A 21,164-nucleotide genomic window follows, 5' to 3' on the forward strand; every position below is an offset into this window, starting at 1 on the left:
AGGAAACAGGAAGCTCCCTGAGAAGCTGGTGTTAATCAGTCCAGGCTCCTGGGGGTGCTAGAGAGGTACATAAGAGGTACATAAGCTCCTCCTCCTCTCTCTCCTTACAGCTCCTGCTGCTTTCTGTTATTCCCTCTCACCTTTTCTCCTGCCTGCCTGTTATGTCTCTTGTGCCCTCCTTCCTCCAGCACAGCACTCCACCATCTCTGTGCATCTAGAGCAGAGAGAATACATATGCACCAGCAGCAGACACAGTTTTCTACACTCTGGGTCCTAGTGGCGCCCCCCCACAGTCTGGCACCTGAGGCCGCCGCCTCAGTTCTCCTCATGGTAAGACCAGCCCTGTAAGGTTCTGTGGAGACTCCCTGTACAGACTCTCCACTTTCTTCTTCTTGCCTGCTGGTACTGTCTTTCTGTCTTTCTTCGGGGCTTTCTTAGATATATATTCCCCTAAGCGCTAAAGGAATGATTTCACCCTTAGCAAACTTTGAGATATATATATATATATTAGCATATATCTGTGGGATTTTAGACTGACAAACCTTTGTGGAATGGTTTATGAGCATTTACCCAACAAGCAAAAAAATTAAATAGCATTCATTATGTGAAAGCTCTTGTGTAGTGTTCTTGTTCATATGTATCATATTCCTTCCCGGGGATTGCATGTTGGTTCAAGTGAACAGTGTTTATGAAGCACTTTTTTGTATAATCTTTTGTCTTATATGTTAAAACAGTGCTATTTATTTCCACCATAAAACTTTGTGGCATTTACAAATAAGGTAGTATATCAGAGTCAACTGTACATGTTTTGATTAACTACCTAATTTAGAAATCTGTTATGACAATAAGTGAATATTTTCTTGCTGTCCATATCTGAAGATATACATCAGTTGTCCTACTGGGATATTCCATCATTCCAAAATAAATCGCTATAATAAAGAGATGCTTCTGATAGCAAAGATAATCTCAATGAAATAAAAATATAATTTGTCAAATTGCAAGCAGTTTCTTTCTGTTGAGTGTCCCATTGATGTTGCCATATATTTTTAGAATTCCACATTCATGTGTTCTATATTATAAAAAGGAACCATTTGTCATAGTATTTAGGGTGGCTTCTTAATGTTAATACTGATTTAAAAGAAAGTTTATTTTTGTTTTCAATTTTCTAAGCTTGATTTTACATTTCATATTCATAAATTCAATATTTCCTCCTTAGCAATCAATACAGAAGTTGTGATATCAATTCTCTTCTGAATAGAATAGTCCATGAATGTACTGCTGTCTTTTCTTTGTCCAGGCTTTGTTATAATTTTAACTTATTTTATTGTAATGTCATGCCCTGTATTATATGTCAAAGTGCAAAAGGGAACATTCTTGTTTAAACAAAAATACGGGAGTAGATTAACCTGTTGATTTTTGTTTTGTTTCATAATTTCAAAATAGGATCCAAATGAAGATACGGAATGGAATGACATATTAAGAGATTTTGGAATACTACCTCCAAAAGATGAACCAAAAGATGAAACTGAAGAAATGGTTTTACGTTTACAGAAAGAAGCAGAGGGCAAGTAAAGTTTAAAATTTATGCTATTAATATAGCAAAGTATGAAGATCTGAGGATTCTTCAGAAACATTTATCATGACACAAAAGTTCTAACGTAATTCCACTCTTAAAAATAGAATACTTTGGTTATTTTATTTGGTAGTGGTTTTTTATTTTTAATTTTCATTTATTTGTGTTTGGTTATTTTATTCAGTGCAATATACTTGTAAAATAACAGAATAATAGCACAATAAAATATATAGATGTGCTAATAACAAATGTTACCATACACGGTATGTAAAATGACAAATCAACAATTCACCATTGGAAAAGGAAAACCTACTTTCGGATTTTACCACACAGGGTGGTTGACGTAAGCAATATTGACGTTCAAACAAACTACTGATCAGTTATCTACCCACAAAGGCTGGTAAGAACAAAGGGGATCGAATCAGAAAATCAGTCTTCAGAAGGAAAATATGTCTCAGAAAATTATCTTCTTGTAACTGCTTTCCAGTATTCCAAATTCCCCATGTGTTTTGTGTATCCAGCACTGCAAAACAAATTTTTACACAGTGTATGTGACCCAAAATAATAAGGGCAAAATTTTCAAGAGACCTCTGAATTTGTGTCCACTGCTTGGCACATCAAATATTTTCATTCCCTATTACATTGGGGCCTAGATTGCATGCCCACATCTATCGTGCAAATGCTTACACGTATGTTTAACTATGTGCCAGGAGGTTCAATAAGACTACTCATTGTGCTGAGTTAAACACATTTTAGTATTTGCAGGATTGGGGCCTAGGTAGTTACGCTTATCTAGTCAGCATGTGTACCCAAAGCAAAGATTTAGAGTGCCTCAAAACATCCATGTGCACAGCTGCTAGTGCCAGTGTAGAGAGTGCAGGCTCAATTGTGCCCTCTTCCTCAGCCCTGTTTGATGTAGGTTTTGGGAGGCTGTCAGGAAGCTATTTACAGTTCCCTGATTCTGTGCCAGCCATTCCTAGCATGAGTTAGAGCAGTCTAGGGATCTTATCTCAGTGGAAGATTCGTGGAGTGGAGCAGAATTATGTCATGCCCCTGCCTCGTTCCTACTCTGCCTCCTCCAACTCCCAGCATGCCATTTACATTGGTGGCGGGAATGCAGCTAGTGTAGGAGCTAGCTCAAGTTGCTTTATGACACTGGGAGTTCCCCTGTTGTAAGGAGAATTCTCTGTTGGTCGCTTCTGGCCAAAATCCAAAGACTTTGCGTTACCTGAAAGATGCAAAATGGCTGGAACAAAATGGGAAATCTGAGGCTCCTATGAAAATTTAACCCCAGTACAGACATAGTTAAATCCACGAATTACCATGTTATGTTGTATCATGCTGTCTGAGAGCAACATAATATGAAAATGACAAAGCATATAAAGTAACTTATAGTTACTCAAACTTCAGTTGTTTTTCTCTTTCTTGCACAAGATTGCTCCAGAGTTGGCCAAATTTATAGGTGAGACTTGAGATGTTTTTCAAACTGATATTGCTCTCCTGCCTGCATCTAAAGATTCTGTACATAATGTTGAAATATGCATAGTTTTTTAGTGGACAAAAGCTGACTAATTATTTGGCTTGTTCTTTTTAGTGAAACCATATGAAAGAATGACTCTTAAAGAACTAAATGAAGCTGAAGATGACTTTGATGAGGATGATATGAAAGCTCTTGAAATGTATAGGTACAGTAAGATGTTTCTTGCCATATTCACAGTACATATTGTTATTTAGGATGTTTCACACATATGGGATAAAGAAAAATTCCATCCACAAACTGAAAGGAAGAAAAACTACCTACATAGTTATATATTTGAAAATTAAATAGTCAGCTAAAAATTAATGCTATTAGTTAGAAAAATATTACTTTGCCTTCTGGATGGTATTGGTTTGTAGATAGAGTAAATGTTTTAAAGATATATCCTGGCAATAAAGAAAAATGTATGTGTAGTGTATTTATAATTAAAGATTCAGTGGTACGGTATTTCATTCACACACTGTAATTACTACTTTAGAACCCTTAGCACATACGATTGAGTATTTTTAAAAGATTTTTAATACATCTATTGTTGGTCCCATATATGCAGAACCTTCTTTTTTTGCCCCTTATCTAGTACCCATTCTATTTGGTTTCCTATTTCTTAATTCAGAAGGATGGCTTTATCTAACTAATAATTTATATATACACAGTATTTATTATGAATGATTATATATAATCTCAAATCCCTGATAAACTATTAATATTATTATACAATGCTTTCTTACATACAGTATGATACAGAATCAATATGTCTAAGCACTTTGGCTTCTGGGTCAGAAAATCATAGAAGCTTACACCCAAGATTTTTAGGGTATAGTCAATTTAGTCATATTGACCCCATGTGTATAGCAAGTATTTTATAGCAATAATTTACAAAGTATACTTTTGCCAAGATCTTTGGGTAATATTGTGTAATGACTCATAAAAATACAGTGTATGACATTGTCACGAGGTTGCTTGCCCCTTTAAGGGGAATCTGGGCTCAGGTTATCTGCAACAAACTAATTTAAGGAGTCCATCGAGGCAGTTGATTGTATAACAAGTGCTCAGCTCGGTTACAGGGGGGTGCTTACAGAGAGAGAAGCTATCTCAAGACCATGAGAAAAAATCTCCCAGAGCCCACCAGCCACAAGGGGGAGGACTGTGTAACCCCTGAAGCCAAAGACAGGCCTGGTCCACACTAACCCCCCACTTCGGACTAAGGTACGCAAATTCAGCTACGTTAATAACGTAGCTGAATTCGAAGTACCTTAGTCCGAACTTACCGCGGGTCCAGACGCTGCAGGCAGGCTCCCCCGTTGATGCCGCGTACTCCTCTCGCTGAGCTGGAGTACCGGCGTCGACGGCAAGCACTTCTGGGATCGATCCGGGATCGATTTATCGCGTCTAGACAAGACGCGATAAATCGATCCCAGAAGTTCGATCGCTTACATCCGGACCAGGAAGTAAGTATATACGTACCCAAAGAGACGTAATTCACATTTATATTGGGTTTAACAAAGTAGAACCAAAGCAGGGGAATTTTGTCTTACATTCATTTGAACTGTGTGGAATTCTTAAAGGGGCCTGAGAGAAGAGAAACTGAGGCAGGAATTACCTACAACATGACACTAGTTCAGTAGGAGGCATGCCTTGCAACAGACGTATATGAAATAAATGTACCAATGTGATAAAACTATCCACATGCACTAAAAACCAGAACTGGATTTGAACCATGCCCATTATAGTATACCCCTGTACTGTTAGAACTGCTAAAATAGTAGCAATTTAGAAATACTAGACTGGTGTTGATTTCAAGTGTCTACTGCTATTTTATGATAGAAAGAATTTTAAAAGAATGTTCTCATGAACAGAGTTGTGCACCTAAATTCTTACACATCATGGTAAGAATATATTAAACATATTTTGTTTAACACTTTTAAAAAGAAAGTCAGCTGCTGACTTAAAACAATGGCTTTGTTTATTTCAATAAATTTTAATAAAAATTGGCCCTTGGCTGTGAATTTTTCTCACTTTCTACATTGTCATTATTTTTATAGATGAAGACTGCCACCTAGTGCGTTTGCATTCAATTTTTCATTACAAAATTGTGCAACAGTAAGGTATTAAACTCTGGGTTACTTTACTCAATACATTATTTTGTTTTCAAAATCATAAAAACATTTTGGCTTTTTTTTAATTTGTGTTGCTTGCCTTGTCTTCACTGCAGTATCAATACAGACATGTAATATGTTTGTTACTTTAACTTTCTTTTCCTTAATATTTTATATCCTTAATGTTCCTTGATTGATGTAAGTACATATAGTTTCTTTCCTATCTTCAAGCGTTGTCTCGCTAACTAAATGCCAGCACTGAAGCTTTTTAGCACAAAATTATTCCATTAAAACGTAAAGGCAGTCAGATATAGATTATTAAAAAAATTGGCACCACATTTCAAAAACAGTTGCCACTTTTCCAAAATGTACAACAGTATCTATCTAAAAGCAGGATTGAAGTACTAAAAATTGAAAATCATGGTTGTAATATTTCAACCATAAATGATGGTGGGTTTATTCAAAGGAACTAAGAGATACAAAATTTATATTACTGTAAAATAAATTTTAAAAAATTGTACCAAATAATTTTTATTTCTGAAATAGGCAACAACGGTTGCAAGAATGGAAAATTCTTCAGAAAAGACAAAAGTATGGGGATCTGAGAGAAATTTCTGGTGAGCAATATGTGAAAGAAGTCACAAATGCTCAGAAGGATGTGTGGGTTGTAATTCATCTATATAGATCAAGGTAATGCTATGATTATATTTTTTCAAAACTATTTAAGAATCTAAAACACTTAGCAAAAAAAGATTCAAGATGATGAGATGATAAGAAAGACGATATATGCAAAATAGATTATTATATCATTGTTTACTATATCCCCACTTGGGGGGAAAGAAATCTTAGAAAATAAGATTTCTCCTCTGTTGGTCCTCCTTGCTCCATCAGTGCACTACATAGGATTTCTTCACCTTTGACTCACATAGAAGTAATGCAAAAGATTTTTCTTGCTAGCTACTGTTGGCAGACATGAATTGTGCTGGAGGGCAAAAGTTCCTCTGTAGCCCTCCTTCAAGATTCCTCTCTAAGGATTTTGCTGCCTTTTTCTTTCTTTCATTCCCTCCCTCCAACAGATCAGCAGTCTGGTAGGGTGAGGGTCTTTCCTGAAGGATTGAGGAAGGTTGGGGATTGGATTTCCCTAATTTAGCAGTTCTCCAAGGAATTCCGTAGTGGTAGCAGTAATTGCATTAGGATTCAGTGGTAAGATCTAAGGACTCAGATGCTGAGCTCTGTGGGTGGGGGAGTTGTTTTGTTTTTTGTGTTTTTTGTTTTGTTTTTTGAAACAGGACATGGCTTTTTTTCTTAATTACATTGGGAGGCAGTTTCCACTGTTCATTCAATTGCCATGAAACAAGCCTTCCTTCCAGAATCAAGGATCAGATCAGTCAAATGGAAATAAATGCTTATTAAAAATAGGGTGTGGGACCTTCCATACTGTCATAATGGCAGACTCCTTTTGCCCTAAGCATCCCAGAGGGGGCCCAAGAATCAGTGCTCAGTCCCTGTCTTCTGATCACCCATAGCCTTTTCAGTTCATTAGCCACAAGGCTTCAGCAGAAGTTCCCAGTCCAGGGACAGTCTAGGATGGTTTTTTTTTCTGAATTACAAAGTAAACTATATATCTTATTTATTCTGTCTTAAAAAGAGCGGATCCAGTTCTGGACACCACAAAAAGTTCTCAAGATGAAACTAAGGAAAATAGGAAAAGCAGTCTCCCTCATACACAAATGACTGGAAAAGACAGTGAACTCCAAATGATCCAACCTAGTAAAGAGGAAAGTCATCATTAAGGCTTTCCAAAAGTTATACCAAGTTCAACAAAAGGTCACTAAGTTCTTCTCGATTCACAAGATTAACTTCTTCGTTCCTTCCTCTGAACCAAAACTAGTCACTGTAAAGGAAAAATTCCATCTGTGTGGATGGAATAGGTGCTCCTAAAGACCAGAAGATTGACAGTTTGCTGAAGAGTGGCTATAAAACTTTCTCCATTGTCTTATGAACATCCCTGGCCTCTGAAATTGCAGCTTGCACAACTGTTTTCATCATTTGCTCATTCCACAGAGAGAGAGACCTTGTAATGATCTGGAGAGAGATTCTAAGTAAAATGAAGTTACATCAAAATAGCATTTATCTTTCTTTATAAAGCAACCTGGGATATTACCAGTTTCTTAGCCAGTTTGTTCCTTTGCAATACCTAGCTTTGTCTTGAATATGGCTTCAGGCCCCAGATACAGATTCTCTCTGTCTTGGCAACCTCATCCAAATGGGATGAGACTATTTTGAGAATCTCTCATGATAATTTAGCATTCTTCAGGCCTAAATAGGATAGGCCAAGATTTTCAACAGTAGTTGGTGATTTTAGGTGCCCAAATTGAGACATATTAAAGGAGGCTGTTTCTTTTTCCAGAGGATGGATGCTCAGCACTTTCTAAAAGTCAAGCCCATTTGAGAAATCTCAAGTTGTTGGCTTCAACAATACCAAAGGTACTGGTGCCAGATACATAATATGTAGACAAATATGAGAAAAGAAATGAAAATATGTTTGAGTGTCAGAATTCACTACCATCTGCATTACAAAGGAAGGAAAAAGCCGGGGTGGTAAGGATTCAGAAGAGTACAGTGCACATGCTATTTGAAATTTCAAATTGGTGAAATAGTGAGTAAAATCCATTAGTTTTATTAGAGCTGTCTCAATTCTCAAATATTCTCAATTCTCATGGAGATGCAGCTGAGGTCTAATGTTCCTGAAGTTCAGATGTATGCCGTATTGTGAAATCTGGAAGATTCATTGGAGCTCCTCTTTTTCTCTGTCAAAATTTCAACAACCAAAGTTGAGAATATAAGCATTTGGAAGCAACATAAGGCTTCTATCCAACCTTCTGGTGCCAAGATAATCTTTGTTTTGAAGGCTGGAAGTATGCTAATAGTTTTGCACTGGTAGTTCTGAGTTCACCGTCACCCATCCCAGGCAGTTCTTATAGGATAAATTAGAGTTGTGATGTTCCCCTCTGGTGTTTCTGGACCGGTGATCTGCTAGGTCACTCCAATCCTTGACTCTAGGAGCCAGCCTTACCCTGCTCCTCTGTGGGAACCCCCACTCCTGGGCTGTTCACGCCTCTGGCATGTAAGCTGCTCCTTGGATTGTGCAACCGAATGATACCAGCCAATATCTCCGGTCCCAGAGACAACCCTAGGAACCTCCGGCTTGCAGTGCCCAGTTATGCTCATTGGACGCTGCAAGCTTATATGAGTTTGTCAATTTAACAAAGAAATTGATATGTACCAGGCTTGTTATCCCCAGGGGAGTCTCTGACATGCTTCAAACCAAACGCACTACTTCAGGTAGAATAAATAAACAGATTTATTAACTACAAAGATAAATTTTAAGTGATTATAAGTCACAGCATAACAAGTCAGATTTGGTCAAATGAAATAAAAGCAAAACGCATTCTAAGCTGATCTTAACACTTTCAATGCCCTTACAAATTTAGATGCTTCTCACCACAGGGTGTCTGGTTGCCCTTCAGCCAGGCTCTCCCCTTTGATCAGCGCTTCAGTCGGTTGGTGTGGTGTCTGTAGGTGTAGGTGGAAGAGAGAGAGTGCATGGCAAACATCTCTCCCTTTTATCATGTCCTTTCTTCCCTCTTGGCTTTGTCCCCCACCTCCCTTCAGAGTCAGGTGAGCATTACCTCATCACAGTTCCAAACTGACCAGATGAAGGGGGGTGACTCCCTCGAGAGATTCTTTTGTTGCTGCCTAGGCCAGCATCCTTTGTTCCTGTGAGGCTGTGCTGGATCTGCCCTGATGAGGTGTGAACTGCCTCTCTGCTCTTGGAGAGTTTTTGCCTGGGCTTATTTTAAGACATGAGAATACATTTTCAGCCTAATAACTACATACATGAAATTATAACCTATAACATTACTATAACATTACTGTAACAACAATGCTCAGTGCATCATGAGCCTTCCGAAGATACCCAACATGGCAAACTTTGTATTGGATACCACAGTCATTTTACAAGGATGAACATGGGGGTGCTGGGTGTTCCGCCGAGGTACAGAGCATCACAATACTTCTTCTTTGAGTGATGTCCCCATGGGCGCTCCATTGTAGGTGCGGCAACACCTTTGTATCTGGAGTCGGAGATCTTCAATAGCAGTGCCTGTCAGACTGCACATGCACACCTCCCCTCCCCCACACTGTGCGTGGGTAGTATAAATAGCGCTGTGCGGTCCAACCGCCCTCAGTTCCTTCTCTACCGCTGCGGTCTGGAATGGAACAGTTAGCAGACCCACTTAGTTATTTAGATAGTCTCTTGTCTGTTTTTCCCTCTTGTAGTTAGTTAGTTCTTTCATTTTCTTTTCTTCTCCTTCATCCTTAAAAAAAAATAGTTTTTTTGTTTTCCCTAATTCCCGTCAGAGAAGCTACTCCCTCACCCTTATGCCTGGCTCCTCCGGGTGTAAGCGGTGAGTGTCGTGGGGGGCCGCCTTCTCTATAACGGACGGCCACGCACAGTGTATCCGTTGCCTGGGAGAGGGACACATTTCCCAGAAGTTGTTCCCACTGTCTGGGCTTAAAGCCAAGAGCAAGGAAAGACAGGGACCTTAAACTCAAATTTTACCTCAAGGAAAAGTCCCTGCGACCAGCGTCGGACCCCGGTTCTTACTCCTCACCTGAGACCCCCTCACGCTCAGCAAGGTCATCTGATGACCCCACACTACAGCCGGGATCGACGCTCTGAGATCGATCCACCGGTGGTCGATTTAGCGGGTGTAGTGAAGACCTGCCAAATCGACAACAGATCACTCTCCAGTTGACCCCTGTACTCTACCTCTGACAAGAAGAGTAAGTCGACGGGAGAGTTTCTCTGGTCGACCCCCCGCAGTGTAGACCCTGTGGTAACTCGACCTAAGGTACGTCGACTCCAGCTACATTATTCATATACAGGTTTGACACATCTTACGCGCATTTAACATGCGCGATTTCAACTTTACGCGGTCGGCAAAAAAAAAAAAGGGAGAGAAAAACAACAATTTTAATACTATACCTGTAGTGCGGGCCATTTTGCCCGCCATTGAACTCAATGGGGTTTTGGCTATACGCGGTTTTCGCTTTACACGCTAACTGCAGAACGGAACCCCCGCATAAGATGAGACAGACCTGTAGCTGGAGTTTCATAGCATAGATTGACTTACCGCGGTAGTGTAGACATAGCCTCACTCCCCTCGCCCGAGTAAGAGAAGATCATCCCCTGACCGGGATGACACTAAGAAGAAAGCGGTCCCTCCCTCAGCTCCTGAGGCAGAAACTGCAGGAATGCCGTCCCCAGCTAGATCCGTGGTGCTAACTGCTTCTGACAAGAGGCACAAGGCTGCTCCTAGACTGACTACCTCAGCCCCTGATAGTAAGTCTAAGGACTGTGCCAAGGTAAAACAGCAATCATCGGCATCACTGCCTGTTGTGGGCGACCAAAGCGAGCCCTTTACCTCCTCGGTGGCTCCGGGTCCCTTTCTGGTTCACAGCGATAACCCAACTAGTCTCAGTCGCCCGAGCATGCCCTCAAATCCGAGCACATACATGTCTCCAGCTTCTGGGACATATGGCTGCAGCTACATTTGTGGTAAAATACGCAAGGCTGCACATGCGGTGTCTTCAGGGCTGGCTCCGTACCATATATCTTCCTCACAAACACCGCATGCAAAAACTCCTGTCCATGCCAACCCAGGTCAAGGACTCACTACTGTGGTGGACGTGCCCCAACAATGTCTGTGCCAGGGTCCCTTTTCTTCAACCTCCGTCTACCATGATACTTACCACCGATGCCTCCCTCCTTGGTTGGGAAACACATCTATGCAAGCACATTATACAGGGCAGATGGACGTCCACCGAGTCCACCTTACACATCAACCTCCTGGAACTGAGGGCGGTCCGCAATGCCAACATTTCCTACCACTCCTCAGAAACCGGACTGTTCGAGTAATGACGGACAACCTCGCTTGCATGTATTACATCAACAGGCAAGGAGATGCCAGGTCCCATTCCCTATGTTCAGAAGTGATTAAGCTATGGAATTGGTGTATCCATGATGACATCTCCATCTCGGCTGTGTATCTCCCTGGACATCAGAACATGACAGTGGATACACTGAGAAGAACCTTCTTGCACGAGCACAAAAGGCAGCTTGACATGAGAGCACTCCGACCCATCTTCCGCCAATGGGGTCATCCCACCATAGACCTTTTTGCCACTCATGAGAACACCTGATGTCCTCAGTTTTGTTCCAGACCAGGCCTGGGACGCGATTCAATAGGGGTTGCATTCCTTATGAACTGGAACATGCCACTTCTTTACGCCTTCCCTCCCTTTCCCCTCCTGTTCCAAATCTTATGCAAGATACAGGAAGATCAAGCTCTGGTTATACTAATAGCACCGACATGGCCACGACAAGTCTGTTACACGTACCTGCTTCGCATGACACTCTCTCGGCCTATAAACCTTCCCCCAGCATCCTGGCTCCTCTCTTAGGACAGGGGACGCATTCACCATCTCAATCCTCAGATGCTCCACCTGAAATCTTGGCTCCTTTGTGACTCTGGGATTCGGAAATAACCAGTTCAGATTCAGTAAAACATATCTTGATAAATAGCAGGTGCGATTCTACCAGATGAACCCTATTCCCACAAGTGGAACTGGTTCCAACTTTGGTGTGGTGACAGACAGGTCGATGCAGCCTGTCTCCATTACCTGTCATAATGGACTACCTCCTTCAACTCAAACAGCACGGATTGGCTTTTAGTTCTCTTAGAGTGCACCTGGATGCAACTACCACATTACACTGCCCTGTCGAGGGATATTCAGCATTTGTACACCCCCTTGTCAAAAGTTTTCTTAAGGGTGTTCGAAACCTATACCCTGACATATGTCCCTCCACCCTATCCTGGGATCCCAGCCTAGTCCTATGCTCTGTGACTAGACTTCCATTTGAGCCAATGGCAACCTGCTTACTCCTTCATCTAGCAATGAAAACGGCCTTCCTCGTCGCCATTACATTGGCATGACACTTGGGAGAAATATCAGCCCTTATGGGATACCCGGCATATACAGTGTTTTATAGGGACAAAGTGACCCTCTGTCCCCACCCAAAATTCCTGCCGAAGGTTATAATGTCCTTCCATCTAAATGAGCCTGTACACCTCCCCTCCTTCATTCCCAACCACACAACAATTACCAAGAAGCAGTTCTCCACACTTTAGATGTGAGATGCGCATTGTCATTCTACTTGGATAGAACCAAACCGTTCAGGAACTCGCCACGCTTGTTCATATCCATTGCTGAATGCTCTAAAGGCTCCACTATGTCTAAACAATGCTTCTCTAAATGGATTTCCCAGTGCATACGCCTGTCTTACGAACTTCACAATAAGCAACCACCTGCTTCTATCCGGACACACTCCACACGTGTGCTCTCAACCTCCATTGCATTCCCCAATAATGTTTCCATAATAGATATTTGCAGGGTTGCCACATGGGCATCCTCTGATACATTCACCCAACATTATGCCATCTTGCAAGATTCCTTGACGGACACCATTCTCGGACGTAAGGTCCTGTCATTAGCGATACCAGCCGCTCTGAAGCCTCAACTTTCCAGGTAGGAGCACTGCTTTATAGTCACCTACAGTGGAGCACCCATGGGGACATCACTCGAAGAAGAGAGGGTTACTCATCTTGTGCAGTAACTGAGGTTCTTCGAGATGTGTGTCCCCACCAGTGCTCCATTACCTGCCCTCCTCCACTCTGCTTTTGAGCTTAACTTTTGGGCTCTACGTCAGAGAAGGAGCTGAGGGCGGTCGGACCGCACAGCGCTATTTATACTACCCGAGCAAAGTGCGGGGGAGAGGAGGTGTGCATGTGCGGTCTGATGGGCACTGCTATTGAAGATCTCCAACTCCACGCAAAGATGCTGCTGCACCTACAGTGGAGCCCCCAAGTGGGGGACACATCTCAAAGAACCTCAGTTACTGAACAAGGTGAGTAACCCTTTCTTGTGTTACAAAAATCCAGGCATGAAGGCCATGGACCAACATGATGTGGCCATACCACCATACTGAGATTTTCTTTTAAAATTTGACTCTATTTAGAGTTCTTTGAAAAAAAACAAACTAAACTATCAAATGTAAAACTATGAAACTGAATATTCAAATAAGAGTAAACATACGTATTAAAATCTCAAATACAAATACTGCATTAAATAGATACAGACCAAGGTTTCTCAGTGGTGAAGGAAAAACAAAACTCAGACACATGGAGCTTATATAGCGGTAATAACAAACAGTATATGTATCATGACATTCATGTAAATATTTTCAGTTTTTATTTCAACAGCCTTTTTCCATAAGACTCCTTGTAGGAGAAGCCAGAGAAGAAATCTGTAGTGGAAGTCCCATTATAGAGCACAGTAGAAGCATACTGACTACATGTAAAAACTCTGTTCTTGAAAGGTTATTTGTATGGATTCTAGTATTTTCTTGCATGTTTCAAACTGTTGTGGCAGAAATTTCATCAAACCTATCCAATTTTTTCTAGCATCCCAATGTGCTTACTAGTTAACCAACATCTCAGCCTGCTAGCCAGAAAGTTTCCAGAAATCAAGTTTATCAAAGCCATTGTGAACAGCTGTATTCAAAACTACCATGACCGATGTTTACCCACAATTTTTGTGTACAGAAATGGTCAGATAAAAGGCAGGTTCATTGGAGTTACTGAATGTGGAGGGACAAATCTTAAACTAGAAGGTAATATAACAAATATGTTCAAAATAATTCTATAGTAATCTAATGTAATTAATAATCATCAATTCTTAAGATCACTTCTTGGGGTAGAACAGTCTGTTATAGTGTTTTTGTACCATAAACAGGAAAAATTAGGAATTAACTGTTAATAGAAGCTTCTGCATTTCTACTGTAGCACAAATATTAGTACATGTTGATAGCTTGCAATGCTATAGATAAGGTAGGTATGGTGGGGATGGCACCTGTGTAACATCTGATCTTTCCTATGGGGGAGGATTTGATCTAAAAAAGGGTATACATTCCCTCTTAAGTGTGAGTCCCCAACCCAGTTCCATGGGACCAGGCTACGCAGGATCCTTTTCCATATACCCCCCGTTCCACACTGGGCTGTGTGACCCTTACTAGGAGAAAGCCTCATTGACTATCTGATGGTCACTTGACAAGCATTTTTGTCTTTTCCTAAACTATCCAAGCTCCAGTTCCATTAATATATATTCTGCAGCTATTGCAACACTATTCTATCTATCTCTATATTGTAGGTACTTACATGGTCCCCATTACCATAATATCTGAGCAAATCACAATCTTTTTAATGTATTTATCCTCACAACACCCATTTGAGATAAGGAAATACTATATTCTCCATTTTGGAGGGATGAGACTGAGGCACAGAAAGACTAAATGACTTGCCCAAGGTCACAAAGGAAGTCTGTGGGAGAGAAGGGTTGTGTTATGTGTGCAATGGATCACTTTTGTGTGGATAAGTCCAGGTTCCTAAAAGCAGAGGGAAAAACAACCTATTGTTTCGATTTCTTGTTCCCGTCCTTAAATATAGTTCTTGGTGTTCTAACAGCACCTCTCTTTGAGACCCTTACGAGAATCTCTGTTTACTTGAACCCAGGCTCATACCCTATGAAGCACATTAGACCTCAGTTATGCAGCAGAGATCCTGGAATTATGCAGCATGGATTCTCTCTCTCATGCAGTTCAATCACTGTAGTGTTTTGTTTAACTTTTTTATGTTAAATTGAATTTTATTTATACTGCCCAAACTGTTAAACTACCCATATGCTGCACATTTTTGAACTGACGAAGATCTCCATTGTAGAACTTGTCAGGGGAAACCTGGAGGTTTTGACAGCTGTGAATGGGACAGTTAGTTCTTAGCTCCCCAGAAAGCATGGGAACTAGTTTTGGTTTTGAAGAAGCAGTTGAGGCTTTTGGAACCAGGGAGGGAATGCATCTTTAACTTCCCACTTTTCAGCAGGGGCAGAAGTTACTTTAAGCTTTTGGGGTGGATGGAGCCTTGAAGTCCTTATTCCTCACCCAGCAACTTCCACACCACAGTCTTTAATATCAGCAGCACAAAGGAAAGCAGTTTAAAACATTTCCTCATCATCTTCTGCTCCTACAACTTCTATTCCTGAGGGCATTCTGCACCAAAACATTAAAAATTCTGCAAAATTCTGCAAATTGTACTTGTCAAATAAATGTGAGGCTCCAGCATGGCATTGGGAAGCACAGACCACTGGCTCCACAGAGGTGGGAGATCACTGTGCAGCTCCCCCCTAGGACACAAACTCAGCCATGAGGCTGCACCCAGCCCTGACACAGCGCAAGGACTGGGCCTACCTCAGAAACACTCCAAGGCCCTGATGCTCCATTTGGGCGGGCAGGCAGGCTCAGCAAGGCAGGATCCAAGTGTAGAGGGGCTTAGTGTGGGGGATCCAGGTGTGGCTTGAGAGGGTTTCGTGTGGGGCAAACTGGGTATGGTTGGCTCAGGTGGGGATCTGGATGCACAGGGGTTTGTTGGGGGGTTCTGGGTGCAACGGTAATGGAACTCTGCAGGGGGGTCCAGGTGAAGGTGGTTGGGCTCAGCGGGTGGTGTCTGGGTGTGGGGGGTATAGAGTTCAGCAGGGGAGTCTGGGTGTGGGGGGCTCAGTGAGGGTCCAGATGCTGGGGGAGTGGGTTGGGGATGCAGGTGTGGGTGGGTTGTAAGGGTGGTCCAGGTGCAGGGGGAATGGGGCTCATCAGAGGGGGTTCTGAGTGTAGGGGGTGAGGCTCGGCATGGAGTCTGGGTATGAGGGGGTCTGGATGCATGGGGTATGAGGGTTGGGCGGATGGGGGAGCAGCTCCCTGTATAGGGATCCTTCCCCCTGCAGCTGACAAGCGACGGGTGCAGGAAGTGGGGGTGGGAGGAGTTTGCAGAGCTTCCTGCAGCTGTGGGAGAAATCTGGGGGTGGGTCTGACTCGGCCCTGGATGCCATGCAGAGGAAGAGGAAGTCCTGTCCTCCTCAGCCACGCTGTGGCTAGCAGCTGAGCCTGGCACAGGGTAGGAGCCACCAGCCGGGTTTTCCCCAGTCCCGACTCCTGCCCCACAGTGATTTACCTCTCTGCCGGCTGCCTTGGGCACCCTAAACATATTGCTGGGGAGGGTCGCATAACCGCTCTTGTGGCTTCCCTTTGATTCCCCATCAGAAAGTCATTTTTATGCAGAGAAGCAAAGAAATCTGCGGGGGACATAAATTCTGCACATGCGCAGTGGCCCAGAATTCCCCCAGGAGTATCTTCTAGTCAATAGATTTGATATGATGCCTGATACTCCAGTCCCAGGCTTGCTTTCTAAACCTTTCCCTTCCCAGTAGGAAGACTACATGGGTCATTTCTTTGCAAAATGGAGTGGAATTACCATGGATCACTGGGTTTTAGAGAGAACCAACCTGGAGAATGTGATTCACTTCCTCTTTGTATTGAATACCAACTTCCATTTCCCCATCCAACTTTAGGGTCATGAGACAAGATATTCTAAAGTGACAAGTGTTTTTTGTGTTCTTTGATTTTTGGGTACACAACTTGGGACATTCTATGTGGGCCTGAATTTCCAAAAGTGCTGAGCCATCCACCCTGTGAAAATTGAACTTATTTAAGGTGTCATGTTAGGCACCTAGAGCGAGGCACCCAGAATCACTTGTCACTTTAGAAGATCGAGTCTCCTGTTCATGACAGGATGCTTAAAGAAGAGATTTTCTTTGTGGCTAGGAATCACAGTAGTGGTACTTTGTTAGTTTCAAGGCAAGGAGTTCTACTCCCACTATTTTCTTATTCCAAAAAGAAAAGGTGGTCTGTGTCCCATCTTGGGCTTGAGAAGACTAAAATATATCAAAAGATTTATGGTCCAGGTAGCAACAGTAGACTCTATCTCTGCCTTATGTGTTCAAAGCTCGTTTGGGTTTCTTGTTTTAAAGAATGCACATCCATATTTCCAGCAAGGATGCTTATGAGAAAATAACTTAGTTTATATGCAACAAGCAATCATGTTCACTACAGCTCTTTAGAAGGACACTGTCAGTTTGAGTCACATATGAACAAGTACGCTAAGATGGACACTTCAGCTACTCAGGCACACATGAATGGGGTTAAAAAACGGATTCTTTATTCACAATAGCCATATTCAGTTTGCTGCATGCCTGCTACTGTAACGGATAGACTGGAGTAGTGGCTGTATGCTACTGTTTTCCCTTTATACACATTTGTAGAGATTTTTCACAGTTCATGAACCCACAGGCCTGCCCCTGTCCCACCACTACTATCCTGCTAATACCCTTCACTTGCAGAAAATGAGCTATTGTAGAGCTTGGCTTTGTGGCTTGTGGAGGCCTGTGAAATCATGCTGTGTGCCCTCTATGTATCCAAGCCCCACTGTGAAGCATAATTGTGGTGGTTCTGCTGTGTTGTGTGTTCTCTATAGCTCTCAAGATTTTGCCCTATACTTGTGCAAAAACTGTTGGTGGAAACATTTCAGTTTTTCTAAAAATCTGTATTAACAATTTATCCACAATTCAAGTAAATCTCAATTTGGATAGAGTTATTGAGAAGCTATATTGGATTGCCAGGACTAAAATCTTTTACACGATTTGTTTGCTGCACTAATAACGTTTTTAATACTGGATGTTCTGTGGTTCTGTGCCTGACTCTACATTTCAGATTTGCACTCAGTAGAATTGTTGGTTTGTAAGAAATGACAAAATAGGAAAATTTTTAGTTTCTTGGCCAATCCTTGATCGATCTTCCATTGAATGGAAGGGTTAAATGATGTCCTGGAGTAATCCAGTTTGGACAAGGGCTATTTTCTAAACAACTGTACTAATATAGACTGTCACTCCAGCAAGGTTCTATCATAGTTTAACATCGCTTTTAATAGTTGGATGTAGACACACACCAACTCTCTCTGTGGTCTAAACAAGGAGTAAATCAATGGAACTATAAATGTAAAGTTGGTGGAAGACAAGAATCAAGCCCACAAATCCTGTTACAATAGTAAGTGTGTTTGAAAGGGATCTTCTTTGGCTATCCCTCGATGCGAGGATGATGTCTGCCAAGGGGGTTCATTGGTGAGTTTTTAAGTGGCTGGGGAGACCAATCCTTGCCCTGCAGATTTTCCCACAGAAGTGACAGGTGTAATCTTGGAGGAGACATAGTTGTTGGCTGAAGTGTTGTGCCCTTTCTTTCCTTCACTGTCACTTCTCTGTCTCATGAGCACATCAGTTTTCCTCAAAGTGAGCTGTGGCTTGGTGTATGGTGTGGCGTCGCTGTGTTCTGTTCCGCGCCAAGTCCTCCCAGTTTGTTGGGTTGATGCCTCCCTTTTTAAGATGTACTTTCAGTATCTCTTTGAAACGCTTCTGCTGCCTTCTGCGAGCCCTTCTTCCCTGACTTAACTGAGGGAAGAGTACTTGCTTCGGGAGGCGAGTGTCAGGCATACGTACACAGTGGCCAGTTCAGCAGAGTTGGTATTTCATGACCTGCGCTTCTATACTGCTGATGTTGGCTGCAGAGAGAACGCTGATGTTAGTGCATTGGTCTTCCCAGCTGATCCTGAGAATCCTTCTGAGGCAGCACTGCTGGAACCACTCTAGCCGCTTGAGATGTCATCTGTAGGTTACCCAGGTCTCACACCCATAGAGAAGGGTGGGGATGACAACTGCCTTGTAAACCAAGATCTTTGTACCTGTTTGTAGATCCCTATCATTGAAGACTTGTTTGAGTAGTCTTCTAACAGATATGCTGGCACAGTGGATCCTGTATTCAATTTCTGTGTCAATGCTGGCTATTTGGGAGAGGTGGCTGCCAAGGTACGGAAAATAGTCCACATTTTCCAGGGGTTCTCTGCTGATGGTGATTTGTGGAGTTCGAAGAGTAGTTTGTGCAGGTGAGGGCTGGTAGAGTACCTTTGGTTTTCCCAATGTTGAGAGAAAGACTCTGACTGTGATAGGCATCTGCAAAAAGATTTAGGGACAAGAATCAAGCTCAACAATCCTGTTACAATAATAACTGTGTTTGAAAAGGATATCTAGGTGGTAGAATGCCTTTTTCACAGTAGAGCTTCTATTTTAAGAGAAAACAAAAAGACTCAAAAGGTCTGTAGGTACCCAACTCCATATAATAGCTACTTTTAACATGGTGTTACATGTATGTTTCACTTCTTATAATTCATCTAATCTCTTTTTTGATTGTCTGCTTTGAAAATTCAATTACCAGTCCGGTCCATTGGTACCTGTTAAAAAGCTTTTAACAATTTGCAAATTGTATGTATGAATGCATTTTATTACAGTATCTTATTTTTTTCAATTCTCTGTTTTAAGTCATTATTTGTTGTTACAGAGCTTGAATGGAAGTTAGCACAAGTTGGAGCAATAGAAACTGACTTAGAAGAAAGCCCTAAACAAAACATTACAGATATGATGATGTCTTCAGTTAGAAGTGCTTCTATTCATGACACCAACAGTGCTAGTAGGGACAATGATGAGACCAAATGTTACTCACATAGGAATTTTTAATGGTAGTACTCTGCACTGATGTTTTTATGTTTAGTCAACATATGCATGTTTATTACTGGTTTCATAAATCTGAAGCAATGCAGAGATTTGTTTTCTATTTATACTTGCAGTTTAAACTTCTAGAAAATAATTAATATACTGTCTAAAGGCCAAATTCTACCCTTGGATATACACACATGGCTCATATTGAACTGGAAGGGCCTTGATTCTCCACTTCATCTAAGTTCCACTCAACTGGAATGGAGAGGTGGAGTCACAGGGAGCTAACCGTTGCTTTCTGATTCAGGGCTGCCCGGCATCAGTGCAAGATGGGATGCACATGGGGTAATACTAACTAATGTCACTGGTTAATGATTGAGTGTAGCTGAACTCCACTCTGCCAAATCTCTTCCCCATTTCTCCCATCAAGAATCTGGCCCAAAGGATATTATAGGCACACCCATCTAGGAGCAGGATTTAGCCCTTAATCTGTTGAATAATGCAGTTTATTAGTACCTGAGAATTGCATTTAGTAATCTTCTCCAATGTCAAGGATAATTCTCCAACTGTTTCTAATATTGACAATTAGTCTCAGTTTTCTTGAAGAGAAACTGATGCTTACTTCAGAGTAGTGCAGTACAGTCATGGATGAACAAAGCCTAAAGTTATGGATGTAAATGAGGGGAAACGTCCTAATTCAGCATTATTAGTTATTGTGGCTATATTTCAGATAATAATATAATAATGTACTTTCATCATGCTGGCCTCATGTCCTCAACTGAAAAAGTCTCACTGCACTAATGAAAACTTCCCTATATAGAGTCTACTCAGGGCATGTCTACACTTAAAACGCTGGATCGGCACAGCTTCACCAATGCAGCTGTGCTGCTGAAGAGCTTTAATGAAGATGCTCTAAGCCGACAGGAGAGCACTCTCCTGTCGTCTTAGTTAATCCACCTCCCTGAGAGGTGGGTTAGGTCGGTATAACTACGTCACTCGGGGATGTGGACCAATATAGGTCTGTAGCGTAAACCTAAGATGGTTCATGGACTATATATGCAAAAACATCCAGCATTCAGTTCACATTTAGCACATGTATGATTGTACAGCTATATGACTGAGCAAAAACATAACAGGGTGGGCGGCTTCCTACTGGCCATTTCCTAAAGATTAATAGATTCAAGAATCCAATAATTGTTTTGCTCATAGTAATCTAAGTAATTTTACACTGGGTCTGCTCATACATTCCATGCACTGCAGGTCATAGTACTTTCAATGCAAGCAACTAAGAACTGTCCATTGGCACCTGGAGTATTACTGCCTTATCTCACTCACTCCAGGGTAGGAGTAC

General features: G+C 41.8%; 1 protein-coding gene across 1 annotated transcript; it reads left to right on the forward strand.

The window, feature by feature from the left end:
- The first annotated feature begins 234 nt into the window (after positions 1-234).
- On the forward strand, positions 235-19,834 carry PDCL2 (phosducin like 2). Its single transcript, XM_065405726.1, has 6 exons — positions 235-330; positions 1,444-1,564; positions 3,168-3,258; positions 5,753-5,896; positions 13,795-14,003; positions 19,659-19,834. The coding sequence occupies exons 1-6, from the start codon at positions 235-237 to the stop codon at positions 19,832-19,834; spliced, it is 837 nt and encodes a 278-aa protein (XP_065261798.1).
- Positions 19,835-21,164: the final 1,330 nt, after the last annotated feature.

Source organism: Emys orbicularis, chromosome 5, assembly GCF_028017835.1.
Source record: "Emys orbicularis isolate rEmyOrb1 chromosome 5, rEmyOrb1.hap1, whole genome shotgun sequence".
Lineage (NCBI taxonomy): Eukaryota > Metazoa > Chordata > Testudines > Emydidae > Emys > Emys orbicularis.